The sequence below is a fragment of the Heterodontus francisci genome, chromosome 27 (assembly GCF_036365525.1).
Source record: "Heterodontus francisci isolate sHetFra1 chromosome 27, sHetFra1.hap1, whole genome shotgun sequence".
Lineage (NCBI taxonomy): Eukaryota > Metazoa > Chordata > Chondrichthyes > Heterodontiformes > Heterodontidae > Heterodontus > Heterodontus francisci.
The window spans coordinates 45,375,868-45,399,407 of NC_090397.1; the positions used below are offsets into that span (position 1 = coordinate 45,375,868).

Here is a 23,540-nt window from a genome sequence, read left to right on the forward strand (position 1 = left end):
TATTTCCAGCATTTCTTGTTTTTATTGCAACTTTACATTGACCTGCAAATCAGCAAGACTCATTGTATGTAGCATAACCTGAAAGGGTAGTTTAGTTTTAGGTAAACCACCAATCCAAAGATATGAATTTACACATTGTAGGTTTGAACTGGAAACTGTTACAAACATTTTTTTAAAGAGAAAATTACTCACAGATTCACAGCTATTCACTTACTGAACAAAAAAGCTGTACAGAGTAATACAGATCTGATTTAGTAATTAAGGGTAAAGTATTTGATGATCCTCCTCTCACTCTAGCCTCCAACCTATCTCCTCCCATGACTAGCATTCTTGTCATTTTTCATTGTTATCTATACTGATATGGCTATTGCTTCTTTGAACTTTCTTCTTTCCTCCTAAGCTCCAATGCATTAACTTACACATGCTTCCTGCTCTCTTCACACTCTGCTGCTGACTATAACTCAGTCTTTTTCATCAATTCAAATCTGGAACCCCTTACCTCCCTCAATCTTCATTTCCTCCTATGATCTGCAAGTTTTTAAAACTCAGCTTGGCAGCACCAAACCACTGAGCTTTGATTTCTCTTCTATTACCCAGACTAGGAACTGTGCAGAGCAGATGGATCAAACCAGCCCCCACCTCCTACTCTGTGGCAACAAAGTGTTAGAACTCTAATAATCAGTTCCACCAGGCTACCATATAAACTACATTTTTTTTAACATTTTCACTTTTAAGGACAGTATCTTACTCCTTGAAATAAAAATTATATTTCATAAGTAGGCATTAATTATGTAAATAAATTACTGAAATGCTGCTTTATATTGCTGCACCTAATTGTTTCAAATGATCATTCATTGAAGATACAATGCAAATAATAATATAAATGATGAATAAATCATATATGAATAATGAACAGCTGAAATACCTACGACCTTAGATTTGGTCAAACCACTCACCGCTTTTGAACTTGGGATGTTGGTGTGGTCCTTCTCCATCACAGCAAACTTCAGCACGTTGGTGAAAGCAAGGGCACTCCAGGTTGGCCAGGGATTGACAAACCTGCCGTCTTTTCCTTTCTTGGACTTTGTTACATCCTCTTCCAGACGGTAATCCAATCTGAAGCTTTTCCTGGAGGATCGGGATGATGAGCTCCCCCTTACGTCTCGGCTCACATTTCCCGGTCGTTTCTTCACAGCTTCCTTTGGATAATGACTGCTGGAAATAGGAACCTGTTCTTCAAGCTTCACATCCATGTTTCCTTCAGCTCGGCAGTGCAATCTAAAAACGTGGATACATAATAATTCCTAAGAATGTAGTTCAAGACTCCTAAAACTTCTATAAACATACATTGAAATGTCTGCAAAGTACAAAACCAAGCTTCACATTTCTTTATGTTATCCAAATAATGATCTAACCATTACTTGCCAATTTCAGGTCTATGTGTAGTTTCAGATACAAACTGATGTCAATGGCAGCAGAACTCCGAGGTTAAAGTCAGATCTCAATCTAACTGGTGCACTCATGCCAAATGATGAGAAACTCCCAGCAGGAAGCTATGTAACAACACTTTAAAGCTTGCATCTTGCAACCTGGTGCATTTTAAAGACGGCCAGGGAGCTGGATAAATTTATTTCTTTCTGGAAATTAAAACGAACACTCCTAGCCACGTTCTCCTAAAATTAAAATTTAGCCCTCTAGTCCATGCCTCTCAGTGGGAACTGCAACTGAGGCAGTCAGTAGTATAACTCGGTCCAGCAGCTGCGCATCACATTCCACCAATACTGATCGACCAAGAACTGCACTTTAAATGACACTGCAGTTAGCTTCCTTGGCAACTCCAGCTTTACAACAGCCTAGAAGATGAGCGATCAAGAGTCGCTTGATCAACCGGCCAATTTTAAACAGATTTTTTTGTAATAAAAACGCTCTTTAATTTGTCAGTAGCACGAATGTAATAGTGAGATATCCTAAGGACCATTATCGAGCAGATCTTCATGAACATACAGAATCCCTCCTGAAGCAGCGTCCTGGTGCTAACCCACGACACCACGCTGTAGATAACGTTAATGCCATTAACAACGTGAAGCTATAAAAATACATACACAAACTTTCCGATTGGTTAAAAGGAACACTCGTGTGATGTTACTCTCTCTATATTAAAAAATACCCGGTGAATTATCGCGCTACACACTTAACCCCACCGAACATTAATAACATTAAAGTTCACCGCAAAGGCTAGGAATAGTTTCTCAGCTTACGTCGTTGCATCTAGAGAAAATAGAACTGTTAGCTCCAAAAGCAGCAGAGAAGCGAAGACAGAAGACAGAAAAGAAAGAGAAAACATTGTGAACCTTGCTGAATGATAATGATGTGTTGTTGTGTGTTGGAACTGACCCAGGGGGCAGCGCCGTAATCACCCACTTTATCCACTTACTGTAGATTTTCCCCTTGTTCCCGCCCGCAGATGATGTGACAGAGGAACAAGTCGGAATCTGATGTCAGCCTCAGCCCAGCTCCAACACGTGATCGCCTTATTATCCTGCAAACCAACCATTCAGCGCTTGAGTCAAATTGCTGAAAAGTACTCTGCCAGAGGCACAAAGGGAGATTCTTTCTGGATCTAACAACCACCATTAAAATAAACAACTGCACCAAAGTAAACTACCCCAAATGACTCGCTATCATTTGCTTTCAGGCTTGCTGAAGTAGCTTTAAAACAGCAGCTACAAAACGATCGTTTTTTTTTTGAGTTGTGAGCTTCTGCAACTCTGGTTTGACATTTTAACAACTACTCACTAGTTGCGAAACAAGACTAAGTTTTTTTTCAACCCTTTCCTTAATGAGTTTCCATATGCAATCGGTCAGACTTATGCAAAGTTTGCCATTGGATCGGAAATAGCAGAAACGCCTGCGAAAATGGAGATGGACAAAGAAGAATTACTAAGGAGAAAAATGCCAATCATCTTTTTTACTTTTTTTCAAAAACACGGTTATTGCTGATTGTGTTCGATGTAAAAGTAGTTAGTGCCAAATTCAAATAAAAGGTGAAAATTAAAATATAATTTCAATAAAAGAACGAGTGAACGCACTGTCTCTACAAGCTCCGTCCTAGCCTCTCCGGGGCATGACTGAACTTCCCCCACCCCTCTGTCTCTGCACCTCTATTTTTGGTAAAGTTGTGCACTACCGACTGGCTGCAGCCACTCCGGCAAAACCAATGGAAATGGAAAGGATTCGATTATATAAAGAAACACAAAGTCCGATTTGAATTTTAGATCGTTCCGATTTTAAAACAAACTTTCTTTAGTGATTCTTCAAGTCAGTGCGGTACTTGGATCAGTCCGGCTGTTGGTCAGATTACTCACAAAAAGCCTCAATTACAGTAATTTCCTTTGTTGAAACTCCTCCCAAAAGGTTGCACACGGTGTCAAAACCTTGACAGGGATTAGCACCAAAATCTAGGGCTGATTCAGTTGCACAGGATAAAATTATCTAAACTTTGCAAGTTTGGAGCAACACTGAAAACGCGTCCAAAAGTTGTAAAAAGAAATCCATCAAAGAAAAGGTGTTTAGCAATTAAAGATTTCGGTACTTTTTGAAAATTCACTTATTACAGGATCCATGCGATTCGAAGACTGCAGAATTCTCTGAGGCCGCTGCAATAAAAAAGGGGGAGGGGAGGGGAGAGAGATCATTTCTGAAACTAAACAAACAGCATTTAGGGTAAGAATTGGTGCCGTCAACATTGCCACGAAATATGGATCCGATCAGTTAAAAGGAGCTGAAGGTTAGAGATTCACCTGGGGTGGCAGTGGGACTTCGCCTCTGCCAGTCCGCCTCCTGGCTCACTCTGGCCGCACCTCACCGAGTATCCGTGGATGAAACTCCCCACTTTACCCGCTGCTGTGACACAGGCAGCCGAGAGAGGCCGACAGATCTCTCGGCACGCAATCCTAGCCCTCTGACTATCGTCTCTCCCATCGCAAGCCTCGACACGTTCTCCAGATCCATCTTAAAAATCATGTTAACTTCATAACGACGAGATGCCAGTGAAATGACGACAATCCGCAAATTTCCCAAGATCAAAGGTGCTCCTGCAGATAATTGGAAACTACCAGCCACTTGTGCTGCACCCAACAATTCCTGGAATAAAGGCAACCACAAGCCAGGTAGCAGCTCCTGTCCTGTGGTTACATTGTTTAGTGTGGCCAGTGGTTAGGTTAGAATTCTGCACAGCCAATTCTGCTGCCCTGTTTTGAATGGCTTTGAGATTCTCCCCCAAGTCCAACATTCTCTTTTAAAATGATGATGGATTATTTTTCTATAGGCTGTTTCCATATGCTCCTTGGATAAGATTTTTTTAAAACTTTATTAGATCTGTGGCAATATCTCGTGCTTGGGTACATTTTGTGTTGCAAATTTATAGTTTCTGTAATAAATAAAAAAGTATGCAGCCCTGACACTTAAAATCACATAAAACGTTGCAAAACTTTTGTTTACTTTAAACGTCAGTATTTGAATCAATGCTATCAGAATGCAATAATTATTTAATTTGATATTTCACGTGGAACCACTTCAGGGCGCTGCAACTCGGAGCTCCCAAGCAGGGCTGTTCATCCATGACGGCGTCCTTGTATCCATTGGAACAGCCTGTGCGTGGCAACCTGCTGGTGACGTAAAACGCACGGCTTCCGTTACGCGCGCATGCTCAGTTGGCGGCGGTAAGATGGCGGTGTGCTTGCAGCGATTGACTGGTATCGTTGGACAGAAGCTTCTCGGGAGGAGTTGGGTCATTTGCAGGCGGCTGGTGGGTAATCTGCAGGTCAGAGCCGATTAGCTCAGTTGCTGGAGATGGGAAGCTGCTTTTACAATTAAGCCGGAGATTTGGAGCGGGACCGGGAAAATGCAGGATAAGTATGGTTAATGTGACCGACCCAAGGCTAGGCTGTGTTTTAATGATCGTTTTATCAAGGAGAATGGGATTGTTTGGTTGTTAGTGCCACAATCATATTTCAGGTCCGTATCACCGGTTGGCCGGGTAACGGGCTGTTACAGTGACACGGTAAGGTAATAATGACAGAGCTGAAATTGTAGATTAATTGTAGTTTGACACCACCTTTGTTTTGAATATTTTATTTTGTGTCTCGATTATAAGGACTGTAAAGACGTGGGGGTGAGACAACCATGGTCGTGTTCTCGATTCTGAGTCAGGAGATTGTGGGTTCAAACTCCATTCCATTGATTTGAGCACAAAATCTCGGCTGACAGGCCAAGGCAGTAGTGTGGGAGTGCTACACTGTAGGAGGTGCCGTCTTTTGGATGCGATGTTAATCGACCTCCTCAGGTGAATCCAACGGCATGTTTCGAAGATGAGCAGAAGAGTTCTTCCAGCGTCCTGGCTAATTATCTGGTCATTTATTTCATTACTGTTTGTGTGACCATACTGTGCGCAAATTGGGTCCTCTCCATTACACTTCATTTAACGCTTTTAAGACCTCTTGAGGTTGTGAAGGTCCTGTAGAAATATAAGTTCTTCATCATCTGTGACTGCCTCAGTCTTTGTCTCTGGCAAGTACAAATCAAGTCACAGTTCACATAGTTGGACTGTGGTCCTGCTGTTAGGTAAATGATCTCTTTCAAACTCTGTTAAGCAGTAGCATGGTGAGTTAGCATTGTCTACAAAACTGTAATATGGTAGGTACATCTAAATCTAATGTTTGATGTGGCTATGTTGGCAAAAAGGAGAAATCTGATACCCTTCCCAATATGTAAAGCTTATTAGGAAAACTCAACATGTGAACAGCTGCATTTTGACAAGTTAGCAAGGAAGAAAAAAATGTGAATTGCAAATTTAATTAAATATTTCTTGTAGGCCACAGTAATGGAATGACTGGTTGAATTAAAAGCAACTCAGTTTCCTGTAGTAGTAAAGAGTTTAGAAATGCAGAATCGTTTTTGATTTGTTTTTAACTAGCGATAACAGCAAATATGAGGTTCAGTTAGGTTTATGCATGTATTGAACGACTGTGTAGAAGTTGATGGCAGGCTTGAAGAATGGACTTTACAGACACCACGTGTATTAATAATTTGAGAAATTATCAATTACAAATCTTGCAATTGTATTTTTTTCTAAAATTATATTGCCTCTTTACAAATTATCATAAGATGTTTATGCCTTATTCTTTTAGCCCATCCTACACAACTGGAACCGATTCCAGGCCACGCAAGCAACAGCTGCACACGTTCTGAATATTCCAGAAACAAAAGTTACTGTTCTGGAAAATGGACTACGAGTGACATCTGAAGACTCTGGTCTTCCGACATGTACAGTGAGTACTAAGCTGATTTGTGCACTTTGTATTTGTCACTTGCTTAATTCTTGTGTGTGTATTATAGTAACCAGAGATTTAATAGACAGATAGTGTATACCAGTTTCTACCTTGTATTATCTATATTAAGGATGTACAAATCTTTTCCCAGTGGCTATTTGGTTGGTGTACCTTGGGACCCACAGATCACCTAGCAACAGGGTTAAAAAAATATATAAATGATCCAGCACCTAAAGCCAAATAATTGGCATAATTTTGCCAAAAAGAATAGTACATTGAGCACATTGAATAAATACTAAATAATTACATTCAAAAGTTCCAGTTTATATTATATTATCTGTAGACCCAGATCCAAGATCTCAAATCCTTTGTGCTGTTAAAACTGAGCTTCCACCACCCTCTGGGGCAGAGAATTCCAAAGATTCACACCCTCTAAGTGAAGAAATTCCTCCTCATCTCAGTCCCAAACGACATGCCCCTTTTTCTGAGACTGTGGCCCCTGGTTCTGGACCAATAAAATGCAGAGTAAGGAAAACCAGATGAGGTAGAAAACAAGGAGCCACAGAAACTGATCTATTCAACAGGTGCAATGTACTTGCTACCTGTGAGGATAAAGACTGTTCAAAGGACAGCCAAAATGCAGACATTGGCACTTTGGAGCAGGAGGCTGTCCAAAGGTGGGGATGTGCTGGAGGAAGGAGGAGGGGAAGCCAAATATGGTAGTCGTAGGTAATTCAGTAATTAGGGGGACAACTGGCATCCTTTGTAAGCAGGATCGAAAAGCTGCATGATTTGTTGCCTACCTAGTACCAGGGTGAGGGACATATTGAACAGGCTTGAATAGATATGGAGGGGAGGATCCAGTCGTTGTGGTTCATGTTGAGACCAACAGCATAGGAAAGAGTAGGCAAGAGGTCCTGTTTGGGAAGTACCAGGAACTAGGAGCTAAATTAAGGACTGAACCTCAAAGGTTATAATTTCTGGATTATTATGCAAACCATGTGCAAATTGGCATAGGGATAAGAAGATTAAGCAGGTGAACACATGGCTGAAGGAGGGGTGTGGGAAAGAGGGGCTCCGTTTCATGGGACACTGGCACAAGTACTGGGACAGAAAGGAATTGTACCATTGGGACGGGCTCCACCTGAACCAGGCTGGGGCCAGGGTCCTAGGGAAAGGATAAATAGGAGGGTCCCAAGGACTTAGCCATAGAGTCATATACGGGATAGAAGGAGGCCATTCAGCCCATCGAGTCCATGCCGGCTCTCCGCGGAGCAATCCAGTCTGTCCCACTTCCCTGCTCGATCCCCGTAGCCCTGCATGTTTATTTCCTTCAAGTGCCCATCCAGTTTCCGCTTGAGATCATTGATTGTCTCTGCTTCCGCCACCCTCGTGGTCAGCCCGTTCCAAGTCATTACCACACTTGTTTAAAAAAAAAAAGTTCTTCCTCCTGTTTGAATAACTTCAATCTGTGTTCTAGTCCTTGTACCATCAGTTAATGGGAACAGTTTTTCCTTGTCTAACTTATCTAAACCTGTCATAATTTTGTACACATCTATCAAATCTCCTCTCAATCTCCTTTGTTCCAGGAAAGTACAACCCCAGCTTTTCCAACCTAACCTTGTAACTAAAATCTCCATCTCCAGAATCTTTCTGGTAAATCTCCTCTGCACCCTCTCAAAGATTTTAATCTAGTAAGTGGAGAGAGGGAGTAATTGGAGAAGCTAGTATAGATAAAAGTTCGAAAGCAAACAAAAGGGAAGCGAGTAGACTAATAGTCAGAAATTGTGCTTTAGGCACTGCATGTAAAGGGAAAACTAAAAGATGTAAAGTATTTAAACCAGGGGGGAGAAATTGAAAACGTGAATATAACATTAGAGCAGAAGGACAAGTTAGGGTGTGTGCCCAAATAAGCATTCTTCATACAAACTGATGAAGTATAAGGGACACGTTGAATGAATTGAAGGCGCAAATTCAACTTGGAGGGTATGACGTGATAGCCATTATGGAGACGTAGCTGCAAGATAGCCAGGAAGGGGAACTAAATATACCAGGTTATAGGGTCTACAGGAAAGATAGGGAAAATGGTAGAGGGGGAGGAGTAGCTTTGATGATTAAGAATGAAATCACTTTAATGATGATAGAGGATATAACAAGAGGTAAGCAGGCAGTGGAGACTTTATAGGTAGAATTAAAAATTAGAAAAGGATTTAAGACTACCGGGAGCTGTGTATAGGTTCCATGGTAGTAGCTGTGAAGTGGTAGCTTGTATAAACCCAGAGGTTCGACAAGCATATAACAAAAGCAGAGTGGTTTTAATGGGGGATTTTAACTTTCATTTATACTGGGATAAACAAACTAGCACATCTCCGAAAGGGAGCGAATTTCTTGAGTGACTCCAGGTTAGTTTTCTGCATCAATATTTCCTAGAACCAACAAGGGGACATGCCATATTAGATATGATAATTAGCCAGAGTTAGTTAACAGTTTAATGCAGGAAATATCTAACGCATTGCAGTGGTAATGTGATCGAGTTCAGCTTAGTGCTTGATGGGGGGGAAAATGTGGAACAGCTACTAATATTCTAGATTTAGGTAACACTGACTTCAATGGAATGAGACAGAGACTGTCCACAGTAAACTGGGCAGATCTGTTAATAGGTATTTTATTTTTATATTTTATATTTTAGATACAGCACTGAAACAGGCCCTTCGGCCCACCGAGTCTGTGCCGACCATCAACCACCCATTTATACTAATCCTACATTAATCCCATATTCCTACCACATCCCCACAATTCCCCTACCACCTACCTATACTAGGGGCAATTTATAATGGCCAATTTACCTATCAACCTTCAAGTCTTTGGCTGTGGGAGGAAACCGGAGCACCTGGCGAAAACCCACGCAGTCACAGGGAGAACTTGCAAATTCCGCACAGGCAGTACCCAGAATTGAACCTGGGTCGCTGGAGCTGTGAGGCTGCGGTGCCAGCCACTGCGCCACAGTGGAAGGTGTTCAAAAAGGATTTAATGTGATAACAGAACCAGTTTATACCCCTAAAGGGCAAGAGCTCTACTTGCCAAAAAAGACAGCCATGGGCAACTAAAGAGGTATGAGACAACATGAAACTAAAAGAGAAAGTATACAAAAATGCAAAAAGTAGCACAGATCCCTGGCAAATGGGGAAAAATACAAACCAGCGAAGGCTGACAAGGCAGATAGTAAGAGCTACAAAGGAGAGTAGGAAAAGAATAAAAAAATTATAATTGCATTAGGGAAAAGAGGGTGGTCAGAAGCATTGTGGGATCCTTGAAAACTGATGACGATGATGTCAATGAAAATAAGGACATGCTGATTAATTACTTTCAGTCTACAGCAGAGGAAGATGTCAGAATATCAGACAGCCGAAGGAAAATATTATTGAATCAGACACTCTCAACAAAATTAATGTAAGCAAAATAACAGTAATGGAGAAATTAATGGCACTAAAGAGCGACAGATCTGAGGACCAGATAGTTTCCATCCTAGGGTTTTAAAAGAAGTAGTAGATGCCCTAACTATAATTTTCCAAAAGTTCTCAATTCTGGAACTGTTAGTTTAGATTGGGAAATTGTGCATGTCACTTTGCTATTTAAGAAAGGTGAGATGGGGAAACCAGGGAATTATAGACCAGTTAGCCTAACACCTGTTGTCAGGAAATTACTAGAGAATATAAACTAAGGATATGGTGCTTGAACACCTTAAATTTTCAGCTGATCAGAGAGAGCCAGCATGGATTTGTAAAGGTTAGGTCATGCCTGACACATCTGCCTGAATTTTTTGAAGAGGTGACTAAAGTATTGGACAGTGGAATGCTTATGCATGTTATTTACATGGACTTCCAGAAGACATTTGATAATGTCCCTCATAAAAGACTGTTAGTTCAAATTTGAAGCTTAAGGAATTGAAGGCAAATTACTGACTTGGTTAGGGAATTGGCCGAGTGGAAGGAGGCAGAGAGTAGGGATGATGGGCAGGTAACTCTAACTGGCAGGATGTGACTGGTGTCCCATAAGGATCTGTTTTGGGGCCTGAACTCATTACTGTATTCATTAATGACTTGGGTGATGAGACAGAATGCCACGTATCCAAATTTACAAGTGACACAAAGATAGGCAGTACTGTAAGCACTGTAGAAAGAAGTGTAAAATTGCAAAGGTATTGATAGATTGTGAATGGGCAAAACAGTGGCAAATGGATTTTAATATAGCAAATTGTGAGGTCATCCACTTTGGACCTAAAACAGATAGAACAGCGTACTTTCTAAATGATGAAAAGCTAGAAACAGTGGCAGTGGAAGGAGACTTGAGGGTACAGGTACATGGATCATTAAAATGTCATGAACAGGTACAGAAAATAATTAAAAAGGCGAATGAAATGCTGGCCTTTATATCTAGAGGACTAGAATACAGGGGAGTAGAAGTCATGCTTCAGCTATATAAAGCCTGGTTAGACCACACTTGGAGTATTTTGAGTAGTTCTGGGCACCACACCTTAGGAAGGAAATATTGGCCTTGGAGGGAATGCTGTGTAGGTTTACTAGAATCTTACCTGGACTCCAAGGGTTAAGCTGAAAGGAGAGATTACACTAACTAGGGTCATATTCCCTGGAATTTAGAGGTTATGGGTGATTTGATCAAAGCTTTCAGGATATTAAGGCAGACAGGTAGGGTAAATTGGGAGAAACCATTTCTTTTGGTTGGGGAGACTAGGGGTGGAGGTGGTGCATAGTCAAAAAATTAGAACCAGACCTTTCAGGAGTGAAATTAGGAAACACTTCTTCACCCAAGTGTGATGGAAGTTTGGAACTCTCTTCCACAAATGCAACTGATGCTAGGTTATTAATTTAAAGACTGAAATGATAAGATCTTTGTTCTCCAAAGCTACTTGGGGATATGCAGCAAAGGCGGGTATATGGAGGTGGTCACAGATCAGCAGTGATCTCATTGATTAACAGAACAGGGCTGAGGGGCTAACTGGCCTGCCTGCTCCTGTTCCTCTAGGTTCCTAAGTCCCCCAAAGCATAAGGTTTAAAATTCCTTGCTTGTCTGTAAATCTCTCCATGGCCTTGCCCCACCCTATTTCTGTAATCTCCTCTGGCTTTGTTTCCTATCCTGAATGCTTCATTCCTTTGACTCAAGTCTACATGTATTTCCCCCTTTATCCCAGCACCAGTAACAAAACTTTCAGCCATCTAGTTTGCCGCTTTGGAACTCCCTTCTTAAGCCATTCTGTCTCTCAAATTTTTAAAAAACCTCTTAATCACTTGTTCCAATCTGACCCTTCCTGATTTAGCATCTGTCTCACTTACATTTATTTGTGAAGCCTTTTGGGACATTTCTTGCATCGAAGGCACTGTGTAAATTCTTGTTATTTTCATCCAAACTCTTCCTTCTCCTCCTGCTGGAACTGTGATGCACTTGCCCAACATAGGAATGTGAATCTGAACTCCGATCGATACAGAGATCAGGCTTCCTCCTCCTCCTCCTCTTCCGCCCTTATCAATCAGACTGCACTTGTGGCATCTTAATTGACACGTGATGCTTGTATTGGCAAAAGATGATAAATGATGGCATGACAAAGCTGGGAGCAAGTCATATCCAGCTTGAAGAGAAGAGGGCCCAAAAGGAAATCAGGAGAGATTAGCCCTTAAATCAATCTGACCTCTGATGTTCTCTGTGTGGGAAAAGATTTCTCACAAAAATGAGACTTTCTAATCATGAGGAAACCCACAACCTGTATAAAATGGAGATGAATCACGGGCTGTCATCATCGACAACAATGGACAAATCATCATCATCATCACTAAGATCAAAATAAATTTCATTGTGAGCATATCACTGTCAACACCAAATTTCTTTGGATAGTTAAAAATAATCAATATAACAAGACAATAAGTAAAATATTTTTTTAGAATGTTAAGAGAAAGGAGATATAAAAATTATTGTCGCTTTGATATTTGCTTTTTAGTTTGTGTGTTGTGTTGCCTGAGATTCTGGTTGCCTGGAGGTCTTTGTCCTGGCTCATGCTGACTGCCCCCTACCCTGTGGCTGTGATTCAAAGGACCTACAAGGGGGGAAAGATGTTCTAGATCCAGCTGAGCTTCCAAATTCTTATGGATCACATCTGCCTTTGGCAGCTTTTTGCTCTCTCTCAGATTCCGCAAGCATCAACAACAATTTTGAAATTGTTCAGTGATTATCCATTGAAATGGCGTTTCAAGTTTGGGCTCAACATAGCCCTGTCTTACTTACGATGAGCTCTGCCATTTTGACTTTACTTGATTTTGCTCTCTGCCTTTCCATCTTTTAAAGCTGTATTTATCTGCTTGAGTCTTTCTTCTGATGAAACTAAGATTTTATTTGCATACGAACATACGAATTAGGCGCAGGAGTAGGCTACTCGGCCCTTCAAGCTGCTCCGCCATTTAATATGTTCATGGCTGAACTGATTACTCCACATTTCCACCTATCCCGATAACTTTCCGCCCCCTTGCTTATCAAGAATCTATCTACCTCTGCCTTAAAAATATTCAAAGGCTCTGCTTCCACCGCCTTATGAGGAAGAGAATTCCAAAGACTCACAACCCTCTGAGTGAAAAGATTTCTCCTCATCCCTGTCTTAAATGGGCGACCTGTTTTTTTTCTAAACAGTGACCCCTACTTCTAGATTCTCCCACAAGGGGAAACATCTTTTCCACATCCACCCTGTCAAGACCCCTCAGGATCTTGCATGTTTCAATCAAGTCGCCTCTTGCTCTTCTAAATTCCAGCAGATACAAGCCTAGCCTGTCCAATCTTTCCTCGTAAGACAGTCCACCCATTCCAGGTATTAGTCTAGTAAACCTTCTCTGTACCACCTCCAATGCATTTACATCCTTCCCTAAATAAGGAGACCAGTACTGTACACAGTACTCCAGATGTGGTCTCACCAATGCCCTGTATAGCTGAAGCATAACCTCTCTACTTTTGTATTCAATTCTCCTCACGATAAATGATAACATTCTATTAGCTTTCCTAATTACGTGCTGTACCTGCATACTAACATTTTGCGATTCGTGCACTATTACACCCAGATTCTTCATCTCAGAGCTCTGCAATCTCTCACCATTTAGATAATATGTTTCTTTTTTATTCTTCCTGCCAAAGTGAACAATTTCACACTCCCACATTATACTCCATTTGCCAGGTGTTTGCCCACTCACTTAACTTATCTATATTCCTTTGTAGCCCCCTTATGTCCTCTTCACAAGTTACTCTCCTATCAGCAAATTTAGCAACCATACCTTCGGTCCCTTCATCTAAGTCATTTATATAAATTGTAAAAAGTTGAGGCCCCAGAACTGATCCCTGTGACACACCACTCTTTACATCTTGCCAACCAAAAAATTACCCATTTATGCCGACTCTCTGTTTCCTGTTAGCTAGCCAATCTTCTATCCATGCCAATATGTTACCCCCTACACCGTGAGCTTTTATTTTTTGCAATAACCTTTGATGTGGCACCTTATCAAATGCCTTCTGGAAATCAAAGTACAATACATCCACTGGTTCCCCTTTATCCACAGCACATGTAACTCCCTCAAAGAATTCCAGTAAATTGGTTAAACATGATTTCCCTTTCACAAATCCATGTTGACTCTGCCTGATGACCTTGAATTTTTCTAAATGCTCTGCTGTAACGTCTTTTGCATTCCTGCCCTTGGTTTATTTTCCTGGATCCTCATTCCTTCTCTATTTTGGCTAATGTAGTAATGATCTATTACTTCATTTCCTGTGATGTTGCGCACAGATTTAAGAAAATAGCTTTGCTCTTGTTGAATTGCCATCTGTTAAAATTGATATAGGTTCATTAGGGTTGCTTGATAATTGAGCCTGCAAGCTCTATAGGATGTATTTTGTCTTTTGCTTTTCTCTTCCTTTTGTTACGACCGAGGTTGGAGGAGTGCACTGTCTCCCTCTAGTCCCACTACTCCACTGGTCACAACATATATTTAAAAATATTTCAACCAGTTATGGATATAGCCAATTATATACCTTTATCCATTTCAGATCACCAACCAGGTTTCTTTAATAAACAACAAAGTTATTAATATATTATAAAACAAGACATTCAATAAAGATGCAAAGCTTTTAACACACTGGTTGAAATATGAAAGTATAAATATATTCCCTTCTAAATAACCCAACGCCCGTGTGCTCACGCGCACACACTCCCTCCCCACCCCCGATTTAAAGAAAAAATAAAGAACCTTTCTCTGCAGAGATTTACTTTACAAAAACAAAAATGCTTTGGCCAAATACTTGTTAACTCTTGAAGAAAAATGGGATAAGATATGAAATATTCCAGGTGACTTTCGGTCTGGCGACCGGGTACACGTAGACGGCTGTCACTGAATCTTTCTGGAGCAGTTCTGTTCAGGAGATGTCGAGGAGTAGTCTTGCAGGCTTTTTGGGAGAATTACTGCATCTGTGGCTTCTGCTATCACACTGGATTCTCAGGGTTTCACAAAGAGGTGGAACAGGGTGAGTTGGGTGGCTTCTCTCTTAGAAGGATACACATCAACTGACCGTTCAAACAGTCCAAAACGAAACCAACTCCTGACCACCTTAAATCTAGGTACGTGACTTCTCTGTAAACAACTTCAAATAGTTCATAATCCATTAGGCTCTGGCTCCTTACTTAGCTTAAGACATGTGACTTCCAGTAAGTGTTTGTTTTTAAACAAAGTCCCAAGTGTCCTTCCAGTGACCCTTTTTAGAAAAAAAAGTCCAGCATCTCCTCAGGTATTTCCACAGTCTTTTAAACACAAGTCCACAAAAAATTTAAAGATGGAAGCACATTCATGGCACTCTCCACAAGGAAAGGTTTGTGTGAGAGAATTTCAGCGTGACAGTAGCTATGTCTGACTGCCACCGATGCTGAGGTTGGTAGTGGATTATTTGAAGAGATTCTCTTTCCCTATCTCCCTCATCCCCCAGCTCCAAATTCCTGGGATGTTGGAGCCTGTTCAGAGAGCAGATGATTCAGAGGGGAGAGAAAACTATTTAATCAGTTCTAATGTTGTGATGTAAAGCTAGGGTGCCATTTATAAATCGAGATATTATCTTAAAATCATATCTGGCCTTGGAGTATTGTGTGCAGTTTTGTCTCACCAAGAGCAGATATAATTTTATTGTTCTACCCAACTAAACTCCAAACTCTTTCTCTCTCTCTCTCCTGTTGTGACCACTAAAAGCCCATTTTAATTTAGTACATAATTCACACAACCCTTTTTTCTGCTCAGGTCAGTCTTAGGTCAATGATAGCACTTTCACCTCCTAAGTCAGAAGATTGTGGTTTCAAGTCCCACTCCAGAGATTTGAGAACAAAATCTTGGCTGATGCTCTTGCAGTACTGAGACAATACTGCACTATCAGAGGTGCCATCTTTTGGATGAGACGTTAAACTGAGACCCTCTTTCCTTCAAAAGTAGATGTAAAAGATCCCATGACCCTTTTTGAAGACGAGCTGGGGAGTCCTGTTCAATATTTATCCCTCAATCAGTATCATTTAGAAAAATGATCATCACATTGCTGTTTGTGGGACCTTGCTGTATGTTAATTGGCTGCCACAGTTTTTTTTTTATTCATTCATGGAATGTGGGCATTGCTGGCGAGGTCAGCATCTGTTCCCAATCCCTGATTGCCTTTGAGAGGCTGTTGGTGAGCTGCTGACTTGAACCGCTGCAGTCTGTGTGCGACCCACAATTCTGTTAGGTAGGGAGTCCCAATATTTTGACCCAGCGCCAATGAAGTAATGAAGACATTTCCAAGTCAGGATGGTGTGTGTTTTGGAGTAGAACCTGGAGGTGGAGGTGTTCCCATGCGTCTGCTGCCCTTGTCCTTCTAGGTGGTAGAGGTCGCAGATTTGTAAGGTGGTGTTGAAGAAACTTTGTTGAGTTGCTGCACTGTATCTTGTAAATGGTACACACTACTGACACTGTGCGCTAGTGGTGGAGTGAGTGAATGTTCAAGGTGATGAATGGGGTGCCAATCAAGTGAGCTACTTAGTGCTGGATGGTGTTGAGTTTCTGGAGTGTTGTTGGACTTCCAGGCGAGTGAAGAGTATTCCATTACACTTCTGACTTGTGCCTTGTAGATGGGGGACAGGCTTTGGGAAGTCAGGAGAGTCACTTACCACAGAATATCCAGCCTCTGACTTGTCTTTGTAGCCATTGTATTTCCGCAGCTGGTCCAGTTAAGTTTCTGGTCAATGGTAATCCCCAGGATGTTGACAATGGAGGATTCAGCGATGGTAGTGCCATTGAATTTCATGGCTAGATGGTCATTGCTGGGCACCTGTATGGCACAAGTGTTCAACCCAAGCCTGAATGTCGTCCAGGTTTTGCTGCATGCGGGCACGAGCTGCTTCAGTATCTGAGGAGTTGCAAATGGTCCTGAACACTGTGCAGTCATCAGCAAACATCCCTACTTCTGACCTTCATGATGGAGGGAAGGTATTTGAAGGAGGTGAAGATGGTTGGGCCTGGACACCACCCTGAGGAACTCCTGCAGCGATGCCCCAGGGCTGAGATGATTGGCCTCCAACAATCACAACCATCTTCCTATGGGCTGGTATGACTCCAGCCAGGGGAGAGTTTTCCCCCTGATTCCCATTGACTTTAATTTTGATAGAGCTTCTTGATGCCACCCTTGGTCAAATGCTGCCTTGATGTCAAGGGCAGTCACTCTCTTGAATTCAGCTCTTTAGTCCATGTTTGGACCAAGGCTGTAATGAGGTCAGGAGCCGAGTGCCCCTGGTGGAACCCAAACTGAGTCAACGGTGAGGAGGTGCCACTTGATAGCGCTGTCAACGACACCTTCTATCACTTTGCTGATTGAGAGTGGACTGTAACGGTAATTGGCTGGATTGGATTTGACCTGCTTTTTGTGGACAGGACATACCTGGGCAATTTTCCTCATTGCTTACAATAATAATCACGCTTCAAAAACGTTGGCTGGTGTTTTGGAACATCCTGTATGAATGCAAGTTCTTTTTTGCTGAAACTCATATTTACACCTCTTTGTATCAAGCTATAGCGCGACTTCTCCCTCTGAGGACGAGCTTCTCTAGATCCTTTTTGGACTTGTGCATATTGATCATTTGCTACTACTCCCTGTTTAGTATCATTTCCAAATTTTGACCTGGTTCCCCCCACAATCACTATATATAAACAAATTATGAGCAGTAGCAGTCCCCAACCCCTCTGGCACAAAGGGCGGCACAGTGGTGCAGTGGTTAGCCTCGCAGCTCCAGGGACCCGGGTTCGATTCCGGGTACTGCCTGTGTGGAGTTTGCAAGTTCTTCCTGTGTCTGCGTGGGTTTTCTCCGGGTGCTCTGGTTTCCTCCCACAAGCCAAAAGACTTGCAGGTTGATAGGTAAATTGGCCATTATAAATTGTCACTGGTATAGGTAGGTGGTAGGGAAATATAGGGACAGGTGGGGATGTTTGGTAGGAATATGGGATTAGTGTAGGATTAGTATAAATGGGTGGTTGATGGTCGGCACAGACTCGGTGGGCCGAAGGGCCTGTTTCAGTGCTGTATCTCTAATCAAAAAAAACCCACAAAGATAAGGGGTCGCCAACCTTTTCTTTCGTGAGAGCAGCTTCTGATCATGGAAAAGAACGCGTTTTCTGACAATGCCACCACTAGGTGGGGCACTACTTGTGCGTGCGCAAATGACTGAAACGGCCGTGACGTCTCAGGCAGCTGCCAGTAGTAAAGATGGCGCTGCTCAATTTGGCACAAAAGGCAAGCAAACCCCTTCCACCTATAGTTGCTTCTCTTCGTCCCCACTCCAGCATGCACGCCGCCCTCCCCCACCTCAACCCCGGGTTGCTTCCACCATCTCCACCCCCCATGTCACAGCTTCCTCGCCGTTTGCAGCTGGATTGCTGCTCGCTACTCACTCCCCTGCTTGCCGTTGGCTCCCTCATCACTTGAACACTGTCATTGCTCCCTAGCCACTGGGCCCCCTGCTCGCCGCTCTCTCGGTGTTCGCAGCTGGGTCCCCCGCTCATGACTGGGGCCCCCTCTCGCCGCACGCTCTTCCTGTTGTGACATCAGTATACGGCGATGTCAAGATGCGCATGCGTGGATTAATGCTGGCAGAATGATGTGGGCGATCGGACTGCGCTGTCAGGAGCTTTATGCAAGCTACTCAAAAGTCGACGCAAGCTACCAGTAGCTCACAATAAACTTGTTGGTGACCCCTAAGCCAGATGCTTCCTTGTGTGATACAGCTTGGCGCTGCTCAACAGTTTCTAATCTAGTCTAAAACATTGCTATTTGTTCCATTGTCTTGGACTTTATCTAGTAGTAAAAAGAAAGACATGCATTTATATGGCACCTTTCATGACCACCGGGCATCTCAAAGTGCTTTACAGCCAACAAAGTACTTTTGAAGTATAGTCACTGTTGGAAGCCCAGCAGCCAATTTGTGCACAGCAAGCTCCCACAAACAGCAATGTGATAATGACCAAGTAATCTGTTTTTGTGATGTTGATTTAAGGGGTAAGTATTGGCCTGGACACTGCAAATAACTCCCCTGCTGTTCTTTGAAATAGTGCCATGGGATCTTTGATGCCCACTTGAATGGAGAGACGGGGCCTCAGTTTAACATTTCATCCGAAAACAGCAACTCCAATAGGGCAGCAAACCCTCAGTACTGCAGTGGATTGTCAGCATTGATTTTTGTGCTCAAGTCCTGGAATCGGACTTAAACCTGGAACCTTGTGATTTGGAGTTGAGGGTGTTGCCAACTGAACCAAGGCTGATACACAGCCATGTATTACATGATTACAACGGACAATGTCAAATGCTTTTCTGAAACCCAGGTATACGACATAGAAACAAGAGGAAGTCATTCATCTCCTAGAGCCTGTTCTGCCATTCAGTTAGATCATGGTTGATTTGTATCTTAACTCCTTCGACCTGCCTGGCAAACTTTAATACCCTTATGTAACAAAAATCTATCAAGGAGCTTTGAAATTTTCAATTGGCAAGACTTCAACAGCTTTTTAGGGGAGAGAGTTCCACATTTCCAATTGCTTTTGTGTGAAGAAGTGCTTTCTGACATCACCCCTGAATGGCCTAGCTTTAATTTTAAAGTTGTGCCCCCTTGTTCTGGACTCTCTCACCAGAGGGAACAGTTTTTTCTCTATCTATTGTATCAAATCCTTTAATCATCTTATACACCTCAATTTGATCACCCTTAATCTTCTATATTTAAGGGAATACAAGTCTATTATGTGCCACCTAGTCCCATCATATAGCCCTTTTAGTGCCAGTATCATTCTGCTGAATCTGCACCACACCCTCACTAAGGTCTAACCTGAGCTCTGTACAACTGTAACATAACTTCCACCTCTTTGTATTCCAGCTCTCAAGATAAAGGCCAACATTCACACTTTACCACATTGATTTCCATCTGCCACATGTTTTGCCCATTCACCTAATCTATCAATGTCCCTTGACATTCAATGGCATTACCATCACTGAATCCCCCACTTTCAACATCCTAGGAGCTACCATTGACCAGAAACTGAACTGGAGTAGCCATATAAATACCTTGGCTACAAGAGCAGGTCAGAGGCTAGGAATCCTGCGGTGAGTAACTCACCTCCTGACTTCCCAAGGCACAAGTCAGGAGTATGATAGAATACTCTCCACTTGCCTGGATGGGTACAGCTCCAACAACACTCAAGAAGCTCAACACCATCCAAGACAAAGCAGCCCGCTTGATTGGCAGCCCATCCACATAGATCCTTGGGAGCCCTAGAGGTAACTGTGTGGGAGCAGGAAGTGAAATCATTGCAAAGAATTCTCTTGCTGTGACTGGGTAGATAAGAATAGAACCGGGCAAGTGCAGTCACGCCCAGTTAGATAACAGAGCAGAGGCGAGGAGGATGTGATCAAACGTGTCAAAGGCTGCATAAATCGAGAGCATAGGAAATAGGAACAGGAATAAGCTTTTTGGTCCTTCAAGTCTGCTCACCCATTCAACAAGATTATGGCTGACCTACCTCAACTCCATCTTCCCACACTAACTCCGTATCCCTTAATTCCCTTAGTACCCAAAAATCTGTTGACCTCTGTCTTGAATATACACAACAACTGAACATCCACAGCTTTCTGGGGAAGTGAATTCCAAAGATTCACAAATCTTTGAGTGAAGAAATTTCTTTCCATCTCAGTCCTAAATGGCCAACCCCTTATTTTGAGACCATGACCCTGTGTTCTAGATTCCCCAGCCAGGGGAACCATTTTCTCAGCATCTCCCTGTCAAGTCCCTTAAGAATTTTATGTTTCAGTTAGATCACCTTTCATTCTTCTAAACTCCAGGGAATATAGGCCTAGTCTACTCAATCTCTCCTCGCAGGTCAATCCCCTCATCCCAGGAACCAGTCTAGTGAACCTTCATTGCACTCACACTCTTGGTCCTTCCTTGGCTAAGAAGGGGGACGAGGAGGGATAGTTTACCACGGTCACAGTCACAGGGTGACCTTCGTGACTTTGATAAGTGCTATTTCAGTACTGTGGTAGTGCAAAAACCTGACTGGAGGGATTCGTACTGGAATTGTGGGAAAGGGGCACGGATTTGGGAGATGACAGCATCCTTAAGGACTAGGGACTCAGAAGCAGAAATTGCTGTCTTGCGTTTATATCTGTTCCACTGTATATAATTTTATCAATCTTTAATCCATATATACAATCATATATACTTTCATATAGGAGGTAATTTGGCTTATTGTGTCGATGCGAACTTTCTTATTGAAGCTATCCACATTAGTTCCATTTCTATGCATCATTCAATATTTATAGAATTTCCTCTTGGATATCGTGACTGACAGCTTCAGCAGATATTTGTTAAAATATTCATATTCTAATAAGTTGAATGGAAAAAAATTGTCTAACCAGTCTCTTGCCTAAGTATATTATCTCATCGCTGGTATCTTCTTAGTGAATCTGTGTTGCAGCAGAGTTCCATTTGCCATTTTTATAGCTTTTACATCTACAGTCTACCTATTAAATATCTGTATTCTTGTATCACGTTCCTATTCCATTGAGTTTTTTGTGTTCCGGCAATTTTTCCATTCTCTTAATTTTTTCCAGAATATATCAGTACACATTTACCAGTGTAGAATTATATTTGCCACATATCTCCCTGTTATTTACTTCTACAGGCCCTTTCTTCCTTGGAGTTTGCCATCTTCCCTAATTTAGTATCCACAGCAAATTTTGATATCCTTCTGTATCCATGTTCAGATCATTCATGTAAATGGTGAAAGAGAGCTGCCAACACATCAAGCCACTAGCTATGCCTTTCTTGCCAACCTAATAAGCATCCATTTACTCTGCTTTCTCTCCTTTCGCTATTGTTCTATTGATGCCAGTAACCAGCCATACTTTTTTAATTGTTATCCCATATTATGATCCCCAACAATTGTCGGTTTACCTATGTGTAGCTAACTGATCTATTAGGTAACTGAGTTCTGGGAATCCTGTTTTTTTAATAAATGAAACAGTTTTCACTGACAAATTCCCAAATTTTTGGGAGGTGAATCAGTAAGAGAATGCTATCTTCTCAAACTTGAGAACAACTCTTCCCTTTGCAATTTTCCATTGATTTCTTAATCAAAAACCAAGTCCAGAGATGCACTTGTGTCACAGCTACAACGTCAACTTGCATGTTGCAACTGCTGAGTTGACATCACAGATATGATGCCAATGCATCTGGACTGGGTTTTCAACAGGAATACAAACAAAGGCTGTGTAGTTATTTTTTAGGGGAGCCTAGATTATCTTTAGGTATTGCTGTGAGGAAATTGTTTGGCTTTGATTCAAATTTACATACTGCCTTGTGAAGTAGAACATGTTGCTTTCTTAGGTTGGACTGTGGATTGATGCAGGGAGCCGCTATGAAAATGAGAAGAACAATGGAACAGCTCACTTCTTGGAGCACATGGCTTTCAAAGTAAGGCAAAACCTACCAACAGTGTTTTCAGTTTGTATTCATAAAATGTTTCAAAAGTAGCGACTTTCATTGCTGTACTATCCTTTTTAATGTAGCAAAATGTTGAAGGAGCTTTATTAAGTGACAGTCAGACCCGAGCAGGAGTAGGGAATAGAATTAGAGGGAGTAGACTGAAAGGGTAGGTTTTAAAGAGGCTTTTGATGTTGTAGCAAGCTGGAGTGATTTGGGAAGAAAATCAGTGCAGGGATGAGATTGTATCACTAATATTTTCTTGAGTGAGGAATGGGGCAGGAAGAAGGAATATACAATAACTACTGTTGGAAGAACAGAGATGCAAGAAAGAATTTAGGACTCAAGTGGATTGCAGAGGGAGAGTGGAGTGAGGGTGTATAAAAGTTTGTGCTGATGACGGGGGTCTGGGGGTGGGAGGGCAGTAGTATTCACCATGTTCAGGGATAATAGTGGGACATGCTATGGGATAGTTGAGTTTATGTGGAGTGGAACTTGGAAGATTGGTGAGGAGAGCATTGAAGAAGTTGAGCTTGGAAGTGATAAAAGAGATGGTTGTGGGTTCAGCAGAGATGGATTGTGGACTGGAGAAGGACAATATATTCGAGATGGACATAGGCAGTCTTAGGGATGGACTAGGTGTTGAGTTGGAAGCTCAGTTCAGAGTCAAACATAGCATCATTGCCACAGAAAAGCATGTACCTGTTCTTTCATTGCAATTCAATACATTGCCAGTAAACCTACTCTTCCTCCTTCCCCCACAGGGCACAAAGAAACGCTCTCAGCTAGACTTGGAACTTGAAATCGAGAACATGGGAGCCCATTTAAATGCATACACATCACGAGAACAAACAGTGTATTATGCTAAAGCATTTTCTAAAGATCTACCCAGAGGTGATTCAGTTAATGTCTAATTAGCTTTTGAACCTGAATGCCATAGAACACAAAGGTTCTCTTATTTTGGACAGAACTATAGTTCTTTAAATTAAATTTTGTTTGAGGCCTTGTCTGTAGTAACTGGAAGAGATGCATTCCTCCACCCCCACATAAAGAGTAATGTGCTCTTTAATCTGCATTCATTGTGAATGTAATCAGAATTTCAGAAACTGTAATCATTTGTCGGCTGTCAACGTGTGATAAGC

General features: G+C 42.0%; 2 protein-coding genes across 5 annotated transcripts in view; one reads left to right on the forward strand and one right to left on the reverse strand.

Annotated features, from left to right (window-relative positions):
• The window catches only part of napepld (N-acyl phosphatidylethanolamine phospholipase D), a 50,362-nt gene extending 46,479 nt beyond the window's left edge, over window positions 1-3,883 (reverse strand). Inside the window, exons 1-3 of one of the 4 annotated variants that reach the window (XM_068059258.1) lie at window positions 3,299-3,326; window positions 2,435-2,539; window positions 957-1,278 (exon numbers count right to left, since the gene is read on the reverse strand). In XM_068059258.1, the coding sequence (XP_067915359.1) occupies window positions 957-1,253 (297 nt within the window). In that variant the 5' untranslated portion in view covers window positions 1,254-1,278; window positions 2,435-2,539; window positions 3,299-3,326. Of the gene's footprint in view, window positions 1-956; window positions 1,279-2,434; window positions 3,275-3,298; window positions 3,327-3,800 lie in introns of those variants that run through there. The other 3 variants (XM_068059256.1, XM_068059257.1, XM_068059259.1) reach the window with 3 other exon arrangements.
• Window positions 3,884-4,690: 807 nt separating this feature from the next.
• pmpcb (peptidase, mitochondrial processing subunit beta) overlaps window positions 4,691-23,540 on the forward strand; it is a 28,457-nt gene continuing 9,607 nt past the window's right edge. The window contains exons 1-4 of the mRNA XM_068059255.1: window positions 4,691-4,822; window positions 6,189-6,329; window positions 22,303-22,389; window positions 23,163-23,292. Coding sequence (XP_067915356.1) covers window positions 4,727-4,822; window positions 6,189-6,329; window positions 22,303-22,389; window positions 23,163-23,292 — 454 coding nt within the window. The 5' untranslated portion in view covers window positions 4,691-4,726. The remainder of the gene's footprint in view (window positions 4,823-6,188; window positions 6,330-22,302; window positions 22,390-23,162; window positions 23,293-23,540) is intronic.